Source organism: Thermobia domestica, chromosome 11 (genome assembly GCF_964235325.1).
Source record: "Thermobia domestica chromosome 11, izTheDome1.hap1.1, whole genome shotgun sequence".
In the NCBI taxonomy this organism is placed as follows: domain Eukaryota; kingdom Metazoa; phylum Arthropoda; class Insecta; order Zygentoma; family Lepismatidae; genus Thermobia; species Thermobia domestica.
The window spans coordinates 261,592,586-261,613,567 of NC_137464.1; the positions used below are offsets into that span (position 1 = coordinate 261,592,586).

Here is a 20,982-nt window from a genome sequence, read left to right on the forward strand (position 1 = left end):
TAAGAACGTTAGTCTATGAAGCAGATAATTTTACATGTGAAAATCTCTTTCAGTATAGGGGAAAAAAAAACTTATTCCGTATAACAGGTATTTACAGCTACAATTAACAATGCACAAATATACAATTACCCGCGAACGGGAAAAACGCCTTGTTATTTTCTTTAAATATAACTATTTTCGCCATTTTTCTTTTACACTAGTCACAACAAAGAAACTTATCAAAACGTACAGACTTTCTGAATTTGTTCACAAATTTATACAAACTCAAAAAAATACAGAAGTCTTTTATAAAATATTAAGTTTTTTTGGGCGGGAAAACAAAATTGATGTTATAAACAAATATACATATATCAAAAATGATAACTACACATTAAAAAAAAAAAATCTTTGGTCTATATTAATATACACATCCGCACATGCAGACAATTTACGATCAATATGGAGAAATTTAAAAAAAAAAAAAAAAAAAAAAAAAAAAAAAACTATAAACCAAAACTATGAAAAATAGGAATTTCAGTATCCCTATTCACAGAAAGAAAAAACTCCGCCTTTTATTTTAATTCTTTGACAGAATGTCTGAAAGAAATATATGTTAAAGGTAATTTATGAATATGTGACTTTTCCTTTCAAGTACACATAATATTTATGTAGAATAACACAAAGCGACACGAAAGTTGTAGAACAAATTAGATTATGCTACTTTTATTTTTTCATATTTTAATTGTATATGTTGTGAGGTCGTGATATATCCTCGAGACGATGGAAATGTTATACGATATATTATCAGTTAATTACTGATTTGTTTACAATTAAATATTTAAAAAAAAGTTTACACAGAAAAATAACTATAATAATCAAAGGGCAAATACTTCCTTAAATCTTAAGAAAAAATTAAAAAGATATAATGACCATTTATAAAATTACACTATGAAAAGAAGCCTTTTACACATATTATGCAATCAGGAACAATAAAGATACATTCATATCAACAATCAACATTCTTTTATCCACATAGCGTTGTATGGATTCGTATTGTGAAGTGTTATTCAGTTATATCATGGGAATTCTTATGCAGTTACAAGTGATATTATGCGTAAACATGGTCAGTTTCATCTCGTTATGAAAAATGACTATTATTTTTATCCGATTACTTAGCAATCAGTACTGTCAATAAATAAGCCAATTATTTAATTACTTGTAACCCCAAAGCAGAAAAATAGGTGACGGTACAACAATGTCGCAGAAAGGAAATGTGGGCTGCAGAAAGATTGGCTAATCACTAAACAAAAAATTACTGCCTCAAAAAGACTGTTTACTCCATAAATAAAAATTACGGTTGCAGAAAAGATTTTCTTCTCCGTAAATAAAACGCAATTCAAAATAATTCAACGTTTGATATAATCTACCGATCAACTTCAAAGGCGCGAACTTGAATACTGGGCGATACGTACGCATCAGAGTCGGGACCCTAGCAGACAGCTGTCTGGTGGCAGAATGCTTTCTAAGTCATTGCGCATTTCTTAATAACTAGAAAATGGCTACCTCAGAACGACTCGTGAAAGTTGGAAGTCCTTATGGCTAACCGCTCAGCAGCCAACGATTTTTCGTTTGAAGAGATTATCACAACTGGTATGTTGGCTTACATCCAGATAAATGGACCATCTTCTGGTTACAAGGGAAACAGGAAATTTTTGAAAATTGCTTTCTCAGAAATATGGTAGTCAACCACAATCATTTCAAGCCTATTTCTGGAGACAAATTAATGTCTAAGGAGGTGACATTCAAAATTGTATGAAAGATTTAAGGAGACAAATGATTCATCGCCATGTTTTAAGATGTAAAAAAGAAGAAGAAAAAAAAAACACCAAGTAAGTATCTGTACTTCTTTGAGTAAATATATGTTGGGATTTCTTGATTGGTTACTTATTCAGTTATTATACAGCCCTATACGCTCCCTGTATGTTTCTCCAGAAACAACAAGCCTGTAAGGGGGGGGGGGGGGGGAAAGAGGAAAACAGATTTGTAAAAACTTTTTTGCTTTTATGCGCTTGAAAATTTTATGTTATAATTTTAATACACCATTACTAAAATGCTTGCAGGAAGATTTTGGATTTTTCGTAATCTGTCGCAGAAAGTTGAAAAACGTTCTGCTTTGGGGCTTCTTAACTTATCTAATATCTATACAATCTGACTTTAGACAGTTCAATTTGTTGCTTTTCAAAGGACTTCACTTCAAAAATCTTCGAAAATCATCAACATAGTTGACTTAAAAATACAGTTATAAAATATGTACGGAGAAAAAAAGGCAATTATTATGCTACACATAAATCATCACACAGTTTAGCTTGCTACACAAATCTTCCTGATGAATGCTGTCAATTCAACAAACATTCCACTCACGTCACCTAACTCAACAAAAAGTTACGGGTATAGAGCCGATTATCTTCAGAAGTTACCTTGAAAATTACAAAAAAGTGAAAATTTATCCTAAGAAAAGTATTCTTTTTTTCATTTTTCACTTTAGACATTAGAAAATGAACTAAAAGTGTACGTGCATAATGTTCGTACAGTCACAAAGGCACAGGGAAGTGCAGAAAACAGAAAAATTCTGATATGTAACAGTAAAAAAAAAAAAAAAAAATATATATACATATGAGTGCGTTTATATTTACAAACTATCTTATAATTATCGTACTTACACACACACAGATACGCATTCAATATTCAAAGGAATATATACGTACATTCTGCACACATATGCAATCAATCATATTCACATTTTCATGATTCATTGTCTTCTAATACCTACAATAATATTAGGTCTAAAAACATCTGGTGTGCTATACTAAAACGACTTCTAAATTTGTACTTAGAACATGTTAAAACTAAACACATTTAATCTACAATACTTAAGTTGAATTAGTAATTAACATAGGGTTTAGTTAGTGCTTAATTGCTGGTAACTGATTGACCTATCCATCTTTTTTCTCGATACTGAACATAGTCACAGGTACCTGTGTATAAAAAATACAACTTTTTGTTTTAAACATTTAGCAGCGTTCTGTTAAACGTCATTATCATCTTCTTTCGTCGTTACGTCCACAATAGTATTTACATTTTTAGCACACGATATCAACTGACTAAATTCTCACAGAAAAAAAATACTTTCAATATAGGAATCTGAGGAACCATAAATTAAAAATCCTACGATTCCATAAGGACGCCATGAACTCGGAATCTGTAAAGGCACGTGTAATCCACATTCCCATGATTCGATTCGATTCTTAACTCAATCACCTGAAACGGTTCCACGTCGGGGTCCTGCAAAGAAATACAACAGATGTTAAGGTTTCAGTCTTAAAAATTTATATCCTATATACATAGAGCCTACGGAAAAATAACACTTGTCAATCTGTAGGAAGTGGATTCCATCAAATCAAAGTAAATATTCTCTAACAGACATGCTAAAAATAAATAAATTAATTAAATGAATATATAACATAGAGGGCTTCCTTTGAAACCTATAGCTGTTTCAGTTCCAAAAATAAATTTCCGAAGTGCTATTTATCTAAGTCACTTCCAATTTTAACCCTCTTCTTCTTAGTAAACAGATGAGCAGACAAATCTTTCAGTTTAACGTCCTACGATTATGCCTTTTAGAATGATTAAGGCAAGTGAATGATGATGGAAGAATTGGTGGGATCAGGAGGGAGGAAACGGGAGTACCCCGAGAAAACTCTCAGACATGATGATGATGTACACCACAACTTTACTTGGCCGGAGATCGAACCAGAGACCCCACATATCCGAGAGGTAAATACTCTACCACTGAGCTACCATCCAATTTTTCTTTTACGAAGTTCCAGGTTTTCTTGCGACAATTTGTTGGTAGCGTCGGATTTCAATTGGAGAAACGTGAACAACAAAATGCTATATATAGAAAATATATTTGGAAATTTGTGAACATACGTACATAATCTTGACGTATTCCCCTGTTGTAATCTTTTAATCTTTATTATGATTTTTAATTTCTGTTTCTGAGAAAATCAAGTTGAAATTAATTTTCTTTGTACATGTATGTCCAAAATTTCGATGTTAGACAAAAGCAGATTTTCCGTCCAGTCATTTTACTTTTTCGAGAATTTTTCACAGCCAAACCTAACTTTTTATTGTATCTAAACTTTCGATTATGCACAAGAAAATCCAAATTTAGCCCTGCAGCTTGGGAGAGTGGGAGGGATACATATATATATATATATATGGTAGAAAATGGCCGATATTAGTGCCGAATCTATAGATTTTCAGGTCGCTGAGATGAACAGTGTCACTTCTCAGGCTGTCTACTAAAATTTCAAAATGAAATTTCGTGACCTTTTCTTTACCAAACCATAAAATTTCGTAACATTCTCAAGAGCGAATTTGGGTGCAAATTAGACCGAATTTTCATGCATGCGATAGAAGCATACTTTGGTTGCGATTTGGTAGCGTCTAAAGCCGACCATAGACATTGTTGGTGGTGAATTTTGACGTTTTATAGAAGAAAATTTTCCGGTCTGCATTTATATTTGTATAGATTAAAAAAAAAAAAAAAAAAAAAATCGTGACCCAAAAGCTAAATTTCGTGACTTTTTCATGACCGTTTTCTGATTTCGTGACATTTTCATGACAGATATAGACACCCTACTTCTGATGGCGTTTAAATCCAAATGCAGCCCTGCAATTAGTGGGAGGGGAGGGGGAGATATACAAAAAGGAACATATTGCTATTTTTTTCTTAATTTCACCCAACGAAGCAGGTAATTGATGCTAGTATATTCTAAATGTATTACTAACGTACGTACATAATATTAATGGTATTAAAATTTAGATACAATGTGAACAGATCATGATTATTAAAAAAATACTTGTTAAGTGTTCTTGATTAGGTGAGCGTATGAAGATTCATCCATATTTTATATGCCTGCCGGCTATCAATCAAGAGGAACAGGAAAAGGAAGGGTAAGAGTGAGGTTCCTTAGACTTTCAAAACATTTGAAATTGTTTTAATTTTTCATTTTTTTAAATTTAAAGTTTAGTGTTCCGTTCAGCAGCGAGGCCACATGAGACGTGGACCTAAAACTTAACATGGAATCCGAACCACAAGAGCTCCCGCCGGGTTGTTTTATGATTTATATGAGTGCGTGTACCATAGTTACTTAATCAGGGATTCTGTTTCGTCTTTGTGTGCTTATCGTTATTCGCATTGTGCACGCCTTATTTATACTACATTAGTTACTCTTGTACCAACAGTGAAGTTTATTCTAGCAAAAGACCAGTCAAATTTATCCATGTGGACACAACTGTCAAAGTTAAAGCAAGTCTGATTTCATTTGAAACTAATGCGATCATCTTGAAAACGTTTATTTTGTTTTTGCAAGAAGAAGCTATCTCTTTGGGTAAAGTAGTAAACAAATAAGCCTTAGGAACTTCACTTCAATATCACCCCGCTGATGGGAGAGCCAGCAAGCATTCGAAAATGAAATCTTTCAGTTTAACATCCCACGTTTTTGTCTGTTACGCTAAGGGAGACGGATGATAAGACAAATGAATGACGATGGAAGAAATGGTGGAATGAGACTGTGGGAGGAAACGGGAGTATCCAGAGAAAATCCACGGACACGGTATTATCCTTCGCAAACTTACTTAGCCGGGGATTGAATCACGGACTCCATGCACGAGAGGTAAGTGCTCTACCGCTGACCACCATGCAGCCCTCAGCATGCATTCGAAATATCGAACTATCATACACTTATCTAACCAAGAATACATATTAAGTATTTCGTCAACAGTAAAAATCAAAGTAAATACACAATTTTAACTTAACCTGTATTTCGCTTCCTAACAACCTAATTTGGACTGGGCAATAATGATACTGAATTTTATATTCAATAACTTAGAAAATCTTAAACATTACAAGTGTAATGGGGTAAACTACTTACTTTTACAATAAAGTACTGCAGGGGTTTGCCATTTTGATCGTATTTATATTTTCCAAGCATCAATGGATCCATGTCCTTCTCATGTTTTAAGCCCTGAAATACGAGAATAATTATTTTTATACAATCATTACGTTTCTTTGATGTTTTTCCACAATATATTAGAAATTAAATCGAATGGCATCATTAAACGAAACAAAACAAAAACTACACCACATCTTCCGAGCAGTATTTCATTAACTGTGAGTACTGACTGAATTCCACCAAAAGAGCAACATTCAATTGGGCGACGCGTAGTCAGTACAATGCTATGTCCTCCATTATCTTAATTTTTCTTTCTTGTTAACAGATAAACTCATCCAATTCCTCTCTCTGCACACACCTACGCAACAAATTCATTGAACGGTATTCGGAGAACACTTAACGATACTCACTATGTATCATCAAACAATTATTATTATTATTAAATAAGTCAACAGTTTATGGAAAAAGACTCCAGTCACAAGCAACAGTAGATATCTATCTCCTACGCATATTTTTTAACAATAACTTTGGAACTCATAGATTAAACTTCAGTATATACGTAACGAGGATTGGGCAACATACTTGTCAGCGCACCATAATAGTATGCCGGAACCCCCCCAAAGCAGAACAGGCGACGCTGCAGCAATGTCGAAGAAAGAAAATGCGGGGTGCAGAAAGATTAACTAACATCTACACAAAAATTATGGCCGCAGAAAAAGTGTCTACTTTGTAAATAAAAATTACGGGTGCACAATTATTTTCTTCTCCGTAAATAAAGCACGATTCAACTTAAAGAGACAGTTGACAGCGAAGTAGTGCACGAAATTGTAAATTGTTCCCAAGAGTTCTTGAAGTTTCTAATGTGACTCAAAGAACAATGCCAGACTTGCCTGAATACAGAAGAACTCAACAATCACTATCACAGCTATTTTTTCTTTACTTTGGACTTCGTGATATTTCCAAGAAATAATGTACCTAATGACAAAGCAGTTTCTAATGACACAGGAAGTTTCGATTCTTTTAATGCATTTTTTGACTCATTTTTGACAACTGTCGATTAAAAAAAAATGCTTTTTTTGATACTTAATCAGTTATTATAGAACCCTATAAGCCTCCCATATTGCACCATAAATAAAAAGTCTAAGTAAAAAAAAAAAAAAAGTTTAGAAAAATAGAATTATACGAACTTTTGAGTCGCAACCCAGTAGTACTTTTTTTTCCGAATTCACAGCTATAGAGGATATAGAGCACAGAACACTCAGCTGATTATTTTATTTCTCATATAATAACTTTGAATATACTTACTTTTCTTTTGCATACAGGACGTGGGTTTCCGGTTCCAAAGCTATTGCTAACAACTAATGAGATTATTAAAGACTAAGTTAAGGCTTGTCTTATCTTCTATGTTGTAGTAAAAGTCTATCTCTACTATTACGAACACAATATAAAAGAAGAAAGCTGAAGTTACCCAGACAGAGAAATCCTTGGGAGCAGAATCGATGTTTCCTGTAGGTGATAATGACTTTGGAATGTGTTCAAGACTGAACGCTGTGACTTTCACTTTGCCTGACAGTTGAATGACCACATAGCCCTGAGAGCCTTTGAAAGCCCAACACTCACCAGGATGGACGCCCGGCTGAAACATACGACAAAGAATTTCAAATTGAGAGCAAGGAATGCATTCTATTGCGCAAGTATTCATCAAATATCCACGTATTTTTATATTACCTTTGTATCTTCTACACTTCTATAACTTGAGTTGCTTCCTGCGATCTTCTTTGGAAATTCTAAGTCAGGTTTTGACAGAAAAAGTATTTTCTTATCTTCTTACCTGTACCTGAAGTTAAGAACCCTTCTACACTAACTTCGATAAAACTAGGCAAAAGAAATATTATAACTCTTGCGCTGAAAGATGGGGTGTATGGTAGATCCGTGCTAGTGCGCTTACATCTGGTACATGGGTTCCTTGGTTCGATCACCGGCCTCGTAATTTTGTGGTGGACAACATTGTGTTCGGGTTTTCTCGGGGCACTCCCGTTTCCTCCCACTTTCTCATTCCACAAATTCTTTCATCATTATTCAATTGCCTTAATCATAGTCTCCTTTAGCCTAAAGGGTATTAATCGTGGGTCGTTAAACAAAGATTTCGTTTTAAAGACTTTTGCATTTCACTACTTATATCACAATCTCCATTTTAAATCTGTAATATGTATAAACTAATTACACTGAACTACAACGAACTAACACAACGTTATTAAATTATTCAGCATTATTCATTACTATTATATTATAGAATGTTATCAACTACCTTGGTTTGTTTATTCAGTATAGTTAATTTATACGTATCTCAGATTGGCAATAGACAATCTAATACATATTGGTGAAATGGATTTCCGGAATAATATTGATATATTTATAATGCAAAAACATATCAATCTGAGAGTGACGCTAATATTTTAACATTTGCAGCCTACATCAACTGGATGGATTAGAACAGAATTTCTCAATCTGTGGTACGCGAGCTGCCGTGTTACGACTGTGCAAAAGGTTGAGAACCTTTGGACTAGAGTTTAGCGTCCCTTTCAGCAGCGAGGCTATATGAGACGTGGACCTACAGCTTAATGTGAGATCTGAAACACATGAACTCCCACCAGAATTGTATCCGGGTCTCCCATGCCAAAGACGCGCCAGCTAACCATATAGCGACAACAGAAGTCAGGGCTGCATATGCATCTAGATGAAAATACAGTGGAACCCAGATAACGCTAAAGAAAACAGATAAAAATTCGAGATAACGAGGTTCCACGTTCCTCATGAAAAGTGACTATATAACCTCTTTAGCTCGAAGTTTTGTTCATTCAACCCCTACAACACAAAGTAGTGAAAGTTTCTTAAATTAAATAAGTATAGTAGTAAAAATAAAATACCAGACATGAGTAAAACAATTGCAGTACACATTAGTGATAATGACAGGACTAGCAACAATGATAATTAAGTAAAAGCATAGAGCTACTTCTTCGATTTATCGAGGTCACATCAAGAGAAATTAGACTTATAGAGGCGAACTTCGACTTGTCGACGTTCGCAGATACGAAAGGTCGACTTACCGAGGTTTTTAAATACGATTATGAAACCCTTAAAATTAGACTTATAGAGGTCGAATTTTTTTAAACATTCGACTTACAGAGGTCATTTTAATATTGAGCGTCATGCAGAGTTCAAGTTATGAAGGTCTAACTGTATTAAGATATTCTAATCCTTGTTATATATGCAAGACGTTTCAGTTTATCAGTGACTAATTCCCAATAGTTCACAGCCCGGCTAATAGTTAGCGCTAGTGTGCAGGCAATTTGGAGAGAACGACCAGTAATAATGAAAATGAAATAAAATCTTTTAGTGTAACGTACCACGATTATGACCATTAGGCTAAAAGAGACAATGATTAAGGAAAGCGAATGATCAAAGAATTTGTGGAATGAGAATGTGGGAGGAAACAGGAGTATCTAAAGAAAACCCACGGACACACTGTTGTCCACTACAAACTTACCTGGCTGCGGATCGAACCAGCGACCCTATGCACCAGAGGGTAAGCGCTCTAGGTGATAAGAAATTAATGAAATGGTGGAAGAAAGTGGTAGGAAACGGGAGAATTTCGACGAAACCCTTACATACGGTGTTTGTCTACCTCGAAGTCCATTTAGCGCGAGCTAGGATCGAACCAGAGCCACCGCGGCGCCAACTAGTAATTATAAATGAATGTAATGCAATAGTAAATCTGTTGTAAAAACATACCTCGCAGTGCAGTTGTATTATGCATAATGTTTTTGATTAAGAATAAAGTTTTATCGAAGGTTCTTAACTTAAAGATATTCTCTTTACCTTCGAAACCTTACCTCCAGTCTCCAAAGAAGGTCGTAGGGCAGCGATTGAAACAGTAGGAACATTAAAAACAAACAAAACAAATAAATAAATAAATAAATAAATAAATAAATAAATAAATAAATAAATAAATAAATAAATAAATAACTAACTAACTAACTAACTAACTCTATGGCCTATGGAACCCGGAGGTTCAGTGCCGCGTTCACAAAAGCTCTCCACTGACTTCTATCCTTAGCTAATTGCATCCAGTTTCTACCAGGGGTGGATAACTTAACGTAACTGTAACGTAACGAAAATAGTTCTCTGTAACAAAATTATTGGTTATTTAATGTAGGTAGGTACAAGGTATACCACCAATTTTTGTTACGACACCGTAACGTTATTCGAGCATGTAACGTTATTGTACCGTAACTAATTGAAGGAACAAATCTGTTTCGGGTATTCCTTTCACGCTTGGTGGGAGAAAATCAACAACTGGTACCAGCTGAATGAGATTCTTTCCTCTGCGGGTATCTAATGGAACGAAAATGTGTGGAACAGAAGCTATTTCGTTACAAATACTATTTGCCACATGAGTAACACAGTTGACCAGACAGGTTTGGTAAAGGTATTGTGTTCATCAGTTACAGATCTTATCAGATCTTTGGAGAGTTCCTCGGACATGGTATCTATTGTATTGTTCTTCAGAGGGTCACACTGAATTTCGTTCTTCAGGTGGTGAAGCAGAATGAATAGTTCACTTTCATATGTTGTTATTGCAAATATGAAGTAGAGGCAGGGAGAAAGAAAGAGATCGATTTCTGAGAATATCATAGGAGGAAGTCAGTCACATACAAGGAAAAAGGCAGGTGGAAGGGGTTTAGCAGGGTCAGGGGGAAGCACAGAGTGAGACAAAAGTAGCAAAGGGGAGGGAAAATAGACAATCTCTTTCATTCTTCATCTTGCTTTGTTTTCATAGCGCTCTTAGCTGTCCACAACAAGAGTAGGATTAATTTATGTTAGAAGTGTTCCATGAATGGTGGACGCAAGCCTGTGAAAATCATATTATTATTATTATTAAAACAAAGCCCACAAAATAGCTAGGAAATTGTGTGATGCATGGCCACGTCACTGGCTATCAATCTGCATTATTTTTGGAATATTTCACCGTTGTTTGCTGATTCTTAATCCAGGCACATCCCCAATTTGTTCACTATATTGAATCAAACTATATTGTTATTATTATTATTATTATTATTATTATTATTATTATTATTATTATTATTATTATTATTATTATTATGTCTAGCGAGCATAGCCTAGTGGCTAGCGTTCTTCTTTCGCAAAAGGGAGATCCTGGGTTCAAAGCATGTGGCCTGCTACCCTGACCGGTTTTACCAGCTTTTTTCGTTGTTCCACAAAGTGAATGTCGGGAGGTTATCTTTAAGGGGATGTTATATCTTTTGCCACTGGTTTCTCAGTCCCCATAAGATAACATGTAAACTTTATTTCATGAATATCTAACGAAATATGGTACGTAACAACTTAAAATTTTTCATACGTATACAGAAAAGCAATAGAAATGAAATGATTGTTTCAATTTCACGCTTAATGACGTAGATCAAGAGTAATGAACTTTTTAAAGTAACATTGTAATGGACTATATATTGAAGGTTGTGTTTATCAATGTGATCTTCGAGAACAGATGTCCTGTTGACAGGCAGGTATTTCCCTCCCCCTCTGAAGTCCTTTTCCAATGGGTGTGGTAGAACGCCGCGGGGTGCCACCCTCATCCCATTTCTTTCCTCCGTTTCTGCAGAGCGGATAGATTTTCTGTAAATGTTACAAAGAAAGAATATTTGCTTCCAAGACAATTTGAAATATTTGCTTCTTGCGATTTCATGCTGTATGATGTATACTGCGAAAGCAAAGATCAGGTAGAGAACGCCAATTTCTTCATTACTAGTAACTCTAGTTAGATAATTATTGCTAACCACTAATTTCATATTAGTACGTTCCAACTCTTTGTAATAACACTGCCTCAACAGTAGAAAATAGGGGAGAGTATATACTTTGAAGAGGAGCATCAACAATTTGATACAGATCATGGTTGAAATTTAGCTTTCCTTTGCAGCACTAAGTTTGTATGAGACGTTTGCATGGATACAAACTACAGAATTCCCTCTAGTAACTGGGATTTGAAATTCGTGACAGGTAGTTACTTTTACTTTCTGGCAACATTAGCTATTCAACACATATTTTTCTGGATGTAATAAAAAAATCAACTTTACTTCAAGCTAAATTCAACAGATTGAAACGATGGATTGAACCGATGAACCAACTTTCCCGTGAATAAACATACATAGGTAACATTCTAAAAAAATACAATAACCCTTCCCGTTCGTCTGTCTAGTGGCTAGCTCGCGCAACTTTGGGTCACAGATCTCGGGTTCGATACCCGGCGGAAGAGCCTTGAAATATCAACAGATCACTAAGGACTCGGATTCCACTGAAGGCTCACGTCTCTTATAACATCGGTACAGAAAGGGACAATAAACTCTAAACCCACCAAACCAACCAAGCTAATGAAGAACGGACATAGTAATGTCACTATAATTTAGACTACGTGAACGATTTTTTAAAGTTTTCATTATGGTAATAAATATAAGTGGAACTAGGGCCTCGAACATTTCTAGATCTTGTTACTCGAAAATAAGCAAATATAATATATACACATGGTGTCAGGAAATAACTTCGGGATGTGAATCCTCGGACGAAAACATGAAAAAGCCTATAGACCAACCTTGGTGCACAGTCGCGTTATTTCAGATATATTGTCCACAGAAAATTGGTCGTAACGGTACAAGAAAGCAACAACTCGAGCAATATTTTGGAGTTTTCCGAAAACGCCTTAAAGTTTTGTTGTATTTGACAGCAACATAATATGATTTAACCTAAGAAATTTAAGCGAGAATGTTTTTAGTACGGTGACCCGTAACTTTCACTTTATGTTCTCGTGTAAGGATTAAATTCCTTAAGTAATTTGATGTCGTTTTCGAACACCCTGTGAACATACATAGCGAGACCTCGGGTCACGAACTTTATATCTATTCCACTGTAGGGATGGATACGAGTGAGTTTTCTTTGAAACTCGACTCGACTCGAAGCAGACATTTTTGAGCTCGGCTCGAAAAATTTCCTCCAACTCGACTCGAATTCAGGTCGAGTTTCGACTCGAGTCGAGTCGTGTGTAGTTTTAATTACTATTTTTAAGTATCCAACATAGATAATAGGTCAATGATACTACTACTACTTATATTATTATTATTATTATTATTATTATTATTATTATTATTATTATTATTATTATTATTATTATTATAACATCATGTATAACCAAGAAAGTAGGCGGGTGTACCTGTATACTAAAAACTAGTTGACTTCCGATCTCGGTCACCGAGAAATCTTCAGGAGGCAAGGACATTGTTCACGAGGATCTGGGTTTGAGTTCCGGAGAAGAAAGTATTCAGGCTCAAGCCAAAAATTGTTAAAAGTTATAGGGCGCCGGTCAAACATGTTCAAAACTGCTCGGCTCGGGTCTAGGGTTGTCAGTGGCTCGAGCGGCTTGGTTCATAGCTCATTCACTATCAAACCGAACCGAGAAGTGAGCCAAGCCAACAGCTCACCCAACCGAGCCAACTCGAGCAATCGGCTCAGTTGAGCCGAGTCGAACCGAGGCGATGAACTCGTTTCAACGGAGCTGGCTCGAGCCGATGGCTCATCTCAGCTGAGTTGGTGGATCATCTGAGCCGAGTCGGTAGCTCATCCCAACCGAGCAAGCTCGGGCCAAAAGCTCAATTGTGCCAGCCGACGGCTCGTCTCAACCGAGATGGCTCAAGCCATTGGCTCAATTGGGCCGAGCCGATGGCTCATCTGATCCAAGCCGGCTCGAGTTATTCACTCAGTTGAACCGAGTGCCGAGCCGATTGACATCACCACTCGGGTTGGGCTTCTGGTTGAGTTCAAAAATTCGAACGTGCAGATCTCAGCTTTGATAGTAAGAGCTACAGTATATACTTATATTGATGCTCATGACACTTGAGGCTGTCTCGTTATAAAAAATAAAAAAAATATTGTCGTCTCGTTATCGAGACGAGACGAGATGCGAGTAGTGTTCCTTGTCGTGAGCAACACTAAAAGTATTTCACACTGCTGCTTACATTTCTCATGGCTTTCGCTTTCCAGTCTAATCAGACCATTATTTCAAAACGAGTTAAAACGAGCTGAACGAGCGAGCCATTTAACAAACTCCACTCACTCGAAACTCGACGTCAAAAACAGTGACTCGGCTCGGAACTCCACTCGAGAAAATTACCTTTGACTCGAGTGTTAGCTCGATTGGTGCTAAAATTATCCAAAGATCCAAAATTATTTTCCTATTGAAGTTCATAGAATTTGTATGTGTATGTTAAACAAACAATTGATTTAAACCAATAAAATAATATAAATGGTTCAGAACCAGAGTGAACTCAATTGATTCATATATTTATTCACTTCTTATATTTATATGCAAATTAAATTAGGTCGCTAAATTTTTGACTCTGTGAACTAACTTGGAGGAATAAAGTATATCTTCTGTACTTTGTACTGATTTAACTTGTGCAGTTTTTTTTCTCTTCTCGTAAAGCGATTCTTAAAATGTTCACAAGTACAGTACATGCAATATCAGTACAATATATCTTTATCAGGTGTTCTCCGTGGATGAGTCTGTAGAATTGTCACTTTTGTAATCAGGCAGGGGTCCCAGGTTTGAGCCCAGCTAGAGGACAATTTCTCTCCGATTCAAACCGAGTAATGGTTTGTAACCCACTTTAAACTGTAGGTCCCGTCCTTCATAACCCCCCTGTTACATAAGAACGGGCTAGAAAATACTTATTTCTATCCATATGTAATCTAAATAAATTAAAAGTTTTGTAGCCATGGCCCCTTCTTTAAAAAAAAATGAATAACTGCAACTTGAGGGTGCTAATTCGACTGATCTCGGTCTCAATCTTAAGAAGTGACCGCAAACCGGTCCAACTCGAGGTCAAAGGTCAACTAGCTGTTTTCGCTCAGAATCAAGACTTTCATTACAAAAATGTTTTATACTTCCCGCTTTATCCCAACTTAGGCTCTAGCCCAATCTATCTTATTCTCTTATCAATTTCTTAACTGTAACTGTGTGAACCAAATAACCTCTCAGATGTTTAAGATTTTTTATCCCTTATTACAAATATAAAGTATGTTTTATTCATGCAAATAATCTTATGTATTAGCTTCCCTAACTCACTCCTTTGTTCAGACACGCTACTCGGTTTGGCTTATTCAATCTTGAACAGTAATGAATGGGCAGACTAGTAAATAATTTGTACTCTACTGGTAAATCATTTGTAAAACTAGTTTACATATGACCTCGAGTTTGACTTATTTTATTATTTAAAAAATAGAGGCCACGATTATCCACAAGATAAAGAAAATGGTTCAAAAACAAGTAGCAGTGCCACGTGTACATCACGCAGAAGAGTTTGGTGTCTGTGGTACGATATTTTCACAATTAATATTGAAACTGTAAATTGTAGTAGATTTCTACCACTTCCGGTTTTAGTAGAGAGATTAGACTAGAGACTAAATATATTCTTGGAACGCCTAATAAATTGTAGAAAACCGCTTCTTATCTATTACAGTTTTTATTCTATAGCCATCAAAGTTAAAATCGGTAGTAGTTGATTTCCACATCTTTTGGAAGACAGAATATAGTAGTTATTTTTAGAAAGCTGAATAGAAAGCAAAAACCCGCTTCATTCCTGTTCTATGGAGATCACTATTGAAACCGACCTTTCAATTGAAGATCACAAGAAGAGATGAAAGGTACACCTGAGACGCTTGAGAGCTGCTCGATTGGAAGAAACCGTTTTCATCTATTTTTTTTTTTTTTTTACCGTTTTTGCTATATATAGATCAATATTTATTGAAAGCAGAAATTATAGTTGATTTGAACCATTGTAGGTTGTAGTAGAGTTAATAATAGAGTTAATAATATATTCTTACGAAGCAGAAAACCGGATCTCACTACATATTGCCGTTTTCGATCTATGGTGATCAAAGATCAAACCAGAAATTGTTTATTTAAATCACTTCCGGTTTGGGTAGGTAGTTTTAATGACAAATAAAATTCCTTACTCTTGACTATATTTTGAGCAAATTTGGTGATGATCCATCAAGCAGTTCTTTAGTTTTTCTTTTACTTTTTCTTTCTTTTTTTTCACACACGTGCACACACAGGTATGGTAAATATATAAAGGAGTAGGTAAACCAAATTCTAGTTATTCAAAAACCAAACAAGGAAAACTTGGTTTTTGCCACCCCTGCATACAATTAATCCATTCTAACCACAGAAACGTTGCACTGTCTTTTTTGTATGATAAATAATATAAAATGAAATGAAACCTATCCTTCCAGAAAACAAAAGATAGGTAAATAAGAAACATTTAGACTTTTCTTCGTTGTATAGTTTTGAGTGGCAGAGAGGTGAAAGCTACTGCTTGGAAGAAGAATCCATCCGTTTCAAGGCATGGGCGCCGATCCTGGGGGACCAAGGGGACCCGGGACCCCCCCAAAGCACATGTGGGCCCCCTTATTGTATTTAAGAATATATAATATTTGGAATAATTTGAATGCAATTTGTTTTAAAATCCTCATATATGCCTTCTCCATCTAAATGAGGCCCCCCATTTTACAGAGAAATCGGCGCCCTTGTATACAGGCGCGGATCCGAGGGAAGGCTATAGGAGCTATAGTCCCCCCTTAACGATCAGGTATACACTGGTTAAAATGGGCTTCAACTCTGCTTTACACTGGATAAAACTGCAAGCTATGGTTTAGTCCCTCCCTTGTTCATATCCTGGAACCGCCACTGTATCTATCTATCTATCTATCTATCTATCTATATATATATATATATATATATATATATATATATATATATATACAGGGCCGGATTTAGGGACTGCAAAAAAGGTGCACTTCCCCCCTTTGTTGTAAATATACACTATCTAAAATGAGAAGAGAGCAGTGAAAATAGCAACACATTCCGAAACTTTTTGCCATCATGTATCTGTTTGGGGCTTAAAAGAAAGCAGAGCTTTGCAAAAGCATGATTTTCTGAAGGTTGAAGGAAAAGAATTCACCAAGCAAAATAATATAACTTTTGTCAAGCAAGTAAGAAAACATAAGGCAAGAGGAGAAAAGGACATTTTTGTCCTGCATTCCACTTGCGTCCCTGTTTAAAATATTTCGGCCAGTAGTTACTGAAAAAGAAGATACAACGTACAAGACAAGTCGAGTCGAGACTGTCGGCGACCGAGCCCAGACATAATATATATGATCTTTATTCCTTAAGCGATACTTGGAAACCAAATTTGATTTAAATCTGACCAATAGTTACCGAGAAATAAAGTACAACATACAAACAGAGCCGAACCGAGCCTGTCCTTTGCCGAGTCGGCCACCAACTATAGAGATGTTTATTCTTTGGATAATGGGCTATCTGCACACCAAATTTCGATGATATTTGGCCAGTAGTTACGGAGAAATAAAATAGAACATACAAGGCAAGCCGAGCCGAGCCTATCGCCGACCAAGCTCGGCCATCACATGTAGTGATTTTTATTCCTTAGATGATTGGGTACTTGTACATCTAATTTGGTTTAAATTTAGCTGGTAGTTACCGAGGAATAAAGTACTACATACACACATACTTAATTACATCTGGAGTAAAACTACAAGCTCCCTTATGCTTACTAAGGAAACTAAAAAGAAAAGTTCTAACATTACAAATGGAACATACTTCATGTAAGCAGAATCCACTTTCAACATTACAACACTAATGGGGAGAGTTTGAGGCGGGTGAGCCCCCCTGACTACGCCACTGCACTTTTGAGACACTTGAGAGCTATCCGAATGGAGAAAACTGCTTTCATCTACCGCTCTTGCTCTATGTAGACCAATATTTATTGAAACGAGAAATTATAGTTGAATGAACAACTTCCGGTTTTATTAGAGAGTTAATAATAGAGATTAAATATGTTCTTACGAAACTGAAACCCGGATCTTAATACGTATTACGTTTTTCGATCTATGATGATCAATGATCAAACCGGAAATGGTTTCTTTAAACCACTTTCGGTTTGAGAAGACTATTTTAATAACAAACTCACTTCCTAATTCTTGACTCTTTGTATTTTTACCAAATTTGGTGATGATCCATGAAATACTTTATTTATTTATTTATTTTTGTCACACACTAGCATACGCGAATAAGGTAAATATATAATGGAGTTTTGATAAACCAAACTCTAGTGATTCAAAAAAAAAAAAAAAAAACTTACAACGAAAACTTGATTTTTGTCATCCCTGCACACAATTAATCCGTTCTAACCACAGAAACATCGCACTGTGTGCGTTTTTGTGATAAATATTATAAAATGAAAAGAAATCTATCCTTCCAGAAAACAAAAGAAATAGGCAAATATATAAGAAACATTTAGACTTTTTTTGGTTTACATTTGTGAGTGGAAGAGATTAAAGCTACTGCTTTGAAGGAGAATCCATCCGTTTCAACCAACAAAAGATGTAGAAAAGCAATTGGAAAGACATTCCATACTGAGGTTTCAAAGATCATTATCTTTGTTCTACGAAGTATTTTGTTGACACGTGAATCATACCAACTTACGCCGAAAAAGCACATTCAGATAGTTGTGTCGTAAAGTTGTGGGAAATCAGTGGGAAGTGGGAGGTGGGAGTGGAAAGGGAGACTGCTCAAGGCATAAATGATTATGAAACTGGAGGGGTAGACACGGGTTTCACTTTTCAAATTGTCATAATACATCCCTCCTCAGCATTTGTTCTTCAAAGAATGTCATCCATAGTAATTCATGAGATTTGCAAGTGGTCCTTTGACTCTTTACCTGCAGTAACTCAATACGGAAGAATGCATTACAATTAATCCAAGTAATTAGGTGCAAAATTGTGACAGTCATCTGAATTGTGTTACTCTTTGGCAACAAAATTACCAGTTCCTAAATGCAGTATTTTCTAAGATATTTATGAATTAAATTTTACATGTTATCTTATAAAGATTCTGAAGCCTCTGATGATGGGAAGTCATCCCCTTAAGCTGTAGGTCATGTCTGACAGTGGCGTAGTCAGGGAGGAACACCCGGCTCAAGCCCCCCCCCCATTAATATTGCGATGTTGAAAGTGGATTCCGCTTACATATAGTATGTTCTATTTGTGATCCTGATGTTAGGACTTTTCTTTTTAGTTCCCGGCGTAAGCTGACCGGAAGTTGTACTTTTACTCCAGATGTGCTGTAATTATGTGTGTGCATATGTAGTACTTTATTCCTCGGTAACTATCAGCTAAATTTAAACCAAACTTGATGCGAAAATACCCAATCATCTAAGGAATAAAGATCACTACATGTGATGGCCGAGCTCGGCCGGCGATAGGCTCGGCTCGGCTTGCCTTGTATGTTCTATTTTATTTCTCCGTAACTACTGGCTGAATATAATCGAAATATGGTGCGCAGATAGCCCATTGTCAAAAGAATAAAGATCGCTATACTTTACAAAGCGACAGGGCAAAGGACAGATTCGCAACAACAAAAGAAATTCGAATATAGTTTGTTTGATAGAAGGTGAAGGGGCTGAAGTATAATCTTGGGTGTGAGAATGTGTTCATTTGGCCCTGTACATTGTCAGTTATTCGCTTCAAACGCCATATTTCTTACCTTTTCATGCCGGCATATGTAATGACTTCTATATATTGATTTGCTATATATTACAGGCACGCCACGAAACCTCAAGTCTGAATCCAGCAACAAGATCATATAATTTTTTTTCTTTTTTCTTTTTCCTTTTCTTTCTTTCTTTCTTTCTTTCTTTTTTTTTTGCAAGATATAATTTATGCAAATGTCTATCGCCAAACTGAAATATTCAGTCATCATTGGCGATCTGGCGATCGAAAATTCCAACCTGGCGACCAATTTGGTACATGGTTTTGTTTTATATTACTTAGGCACCAGACAAGGGTTGGAAAAAATAGTTTTATTTTTTTAAAAAAAGAACAAAACATGTGTTTAAAACATAAAAAAATGTTCAAAACGTTTTAAACATGTTTTAAAACACAGACGAAAAAAACATGTCAAACATTTTGAACAGTTTAAAACATGATTTTTAACATGTTTCAAAATCATGTAATAACTTATTTCTTAGGACTTTTTGCTCTTTACTAGCAACCGACCTTTTCATTTATTTTATCCTGATTAATAACACTGTGCTGGGTACAGAATATTTCAGTATAGATTAGTAATTCTCAACTTATTTCATATTCCAACCCCTTTTTATTACACCCTCTTGCCAGTGATTCTCATAAGTACTTTCTTGGTTGTAATTAGCTTTTTAGGTAGATTTTAAAATCTACCTACTGTGGAGATTTCACACAATCTATCAATATGCATGGTGAAACAAAAGTCCTCACCACCCTTGTGCGTTAAGAACGGGTTGAGGGAGAATGATGAAATTTTTAAGTGGTCTGACACATCAGATAGTGCTATCAAGCATCATGGCTGCCATTTTTTATTGGAATTCAAAATTTCAAATACAAATGGAGTCATGTTACGTGTTTTAAGGCTAGAACTTTACCAGAAATACGCTTGTGCGGTTACTTTAGCCTTAAAACAAGTCATTTCGGAGTTACTGCTTCTGAAAATTTCCTAATTATGCTCTTAGGGGCTAAGATCGCGTTTCATGGAGGCGGGTGTGATTTTTAATTGCAAAAATTTGATTACTATTTCAGAACACTCATACTAATGAAATTATCTTAAAATAATAAATTTTCGAAAAGTAATGATAGTTTGAAGCACACTTCATGTTGTGCTAACTTTAGAATATTTTCTGCAAGCCTATGTAATTGGTTGTTTTTTAAGTCAATAATTCATTGAAGAAAAGTAATATATGAGGCGTTCAGAGCACTATGGATCCAAGTCCATTTTCAATAAGGTTCAGATTTGCTCAGCAAATGA

The 20,982-nt window shown here is 35.6% G+C and overlaps 1 protein-coding gene across 5 annotated transcripts in view; it reads right to left on the reverse strand.

Annotated features, from left to right (window-relative positions):
• Positions 1-816: 816 nt before the first annotated feature.
• Positions 817-20,982, reverse strand: part of LOC145665010 (klaroid protein-like) — a 168,294-nt gene continuing 148,128 nt past the window's right edge. For all 5 annotated transcript variants that reach the window (XM_081732200.1, XM_081732197.1, XM_081732199.1 and 2 more), the window contains 3 exons: positions 7,468-7,635; positions 5,979-6,071; positions 817-3,321 (listed from right to left, as the gene is read on the reverse strand). In XM_081732200.1, the coding sequence (XP_081588326.1) occupies positions 3,205-3,321; positions 5,979-6,071; positions 7,468-7,635 (378 nt within the window). In that variant the 3' untranslated portion in view covers positions 817-3,204. The remainder of the gene's footprint in view (positions 3,322-5,978; positions 6,072-7,467; positions 7,636-20,982) is intronic.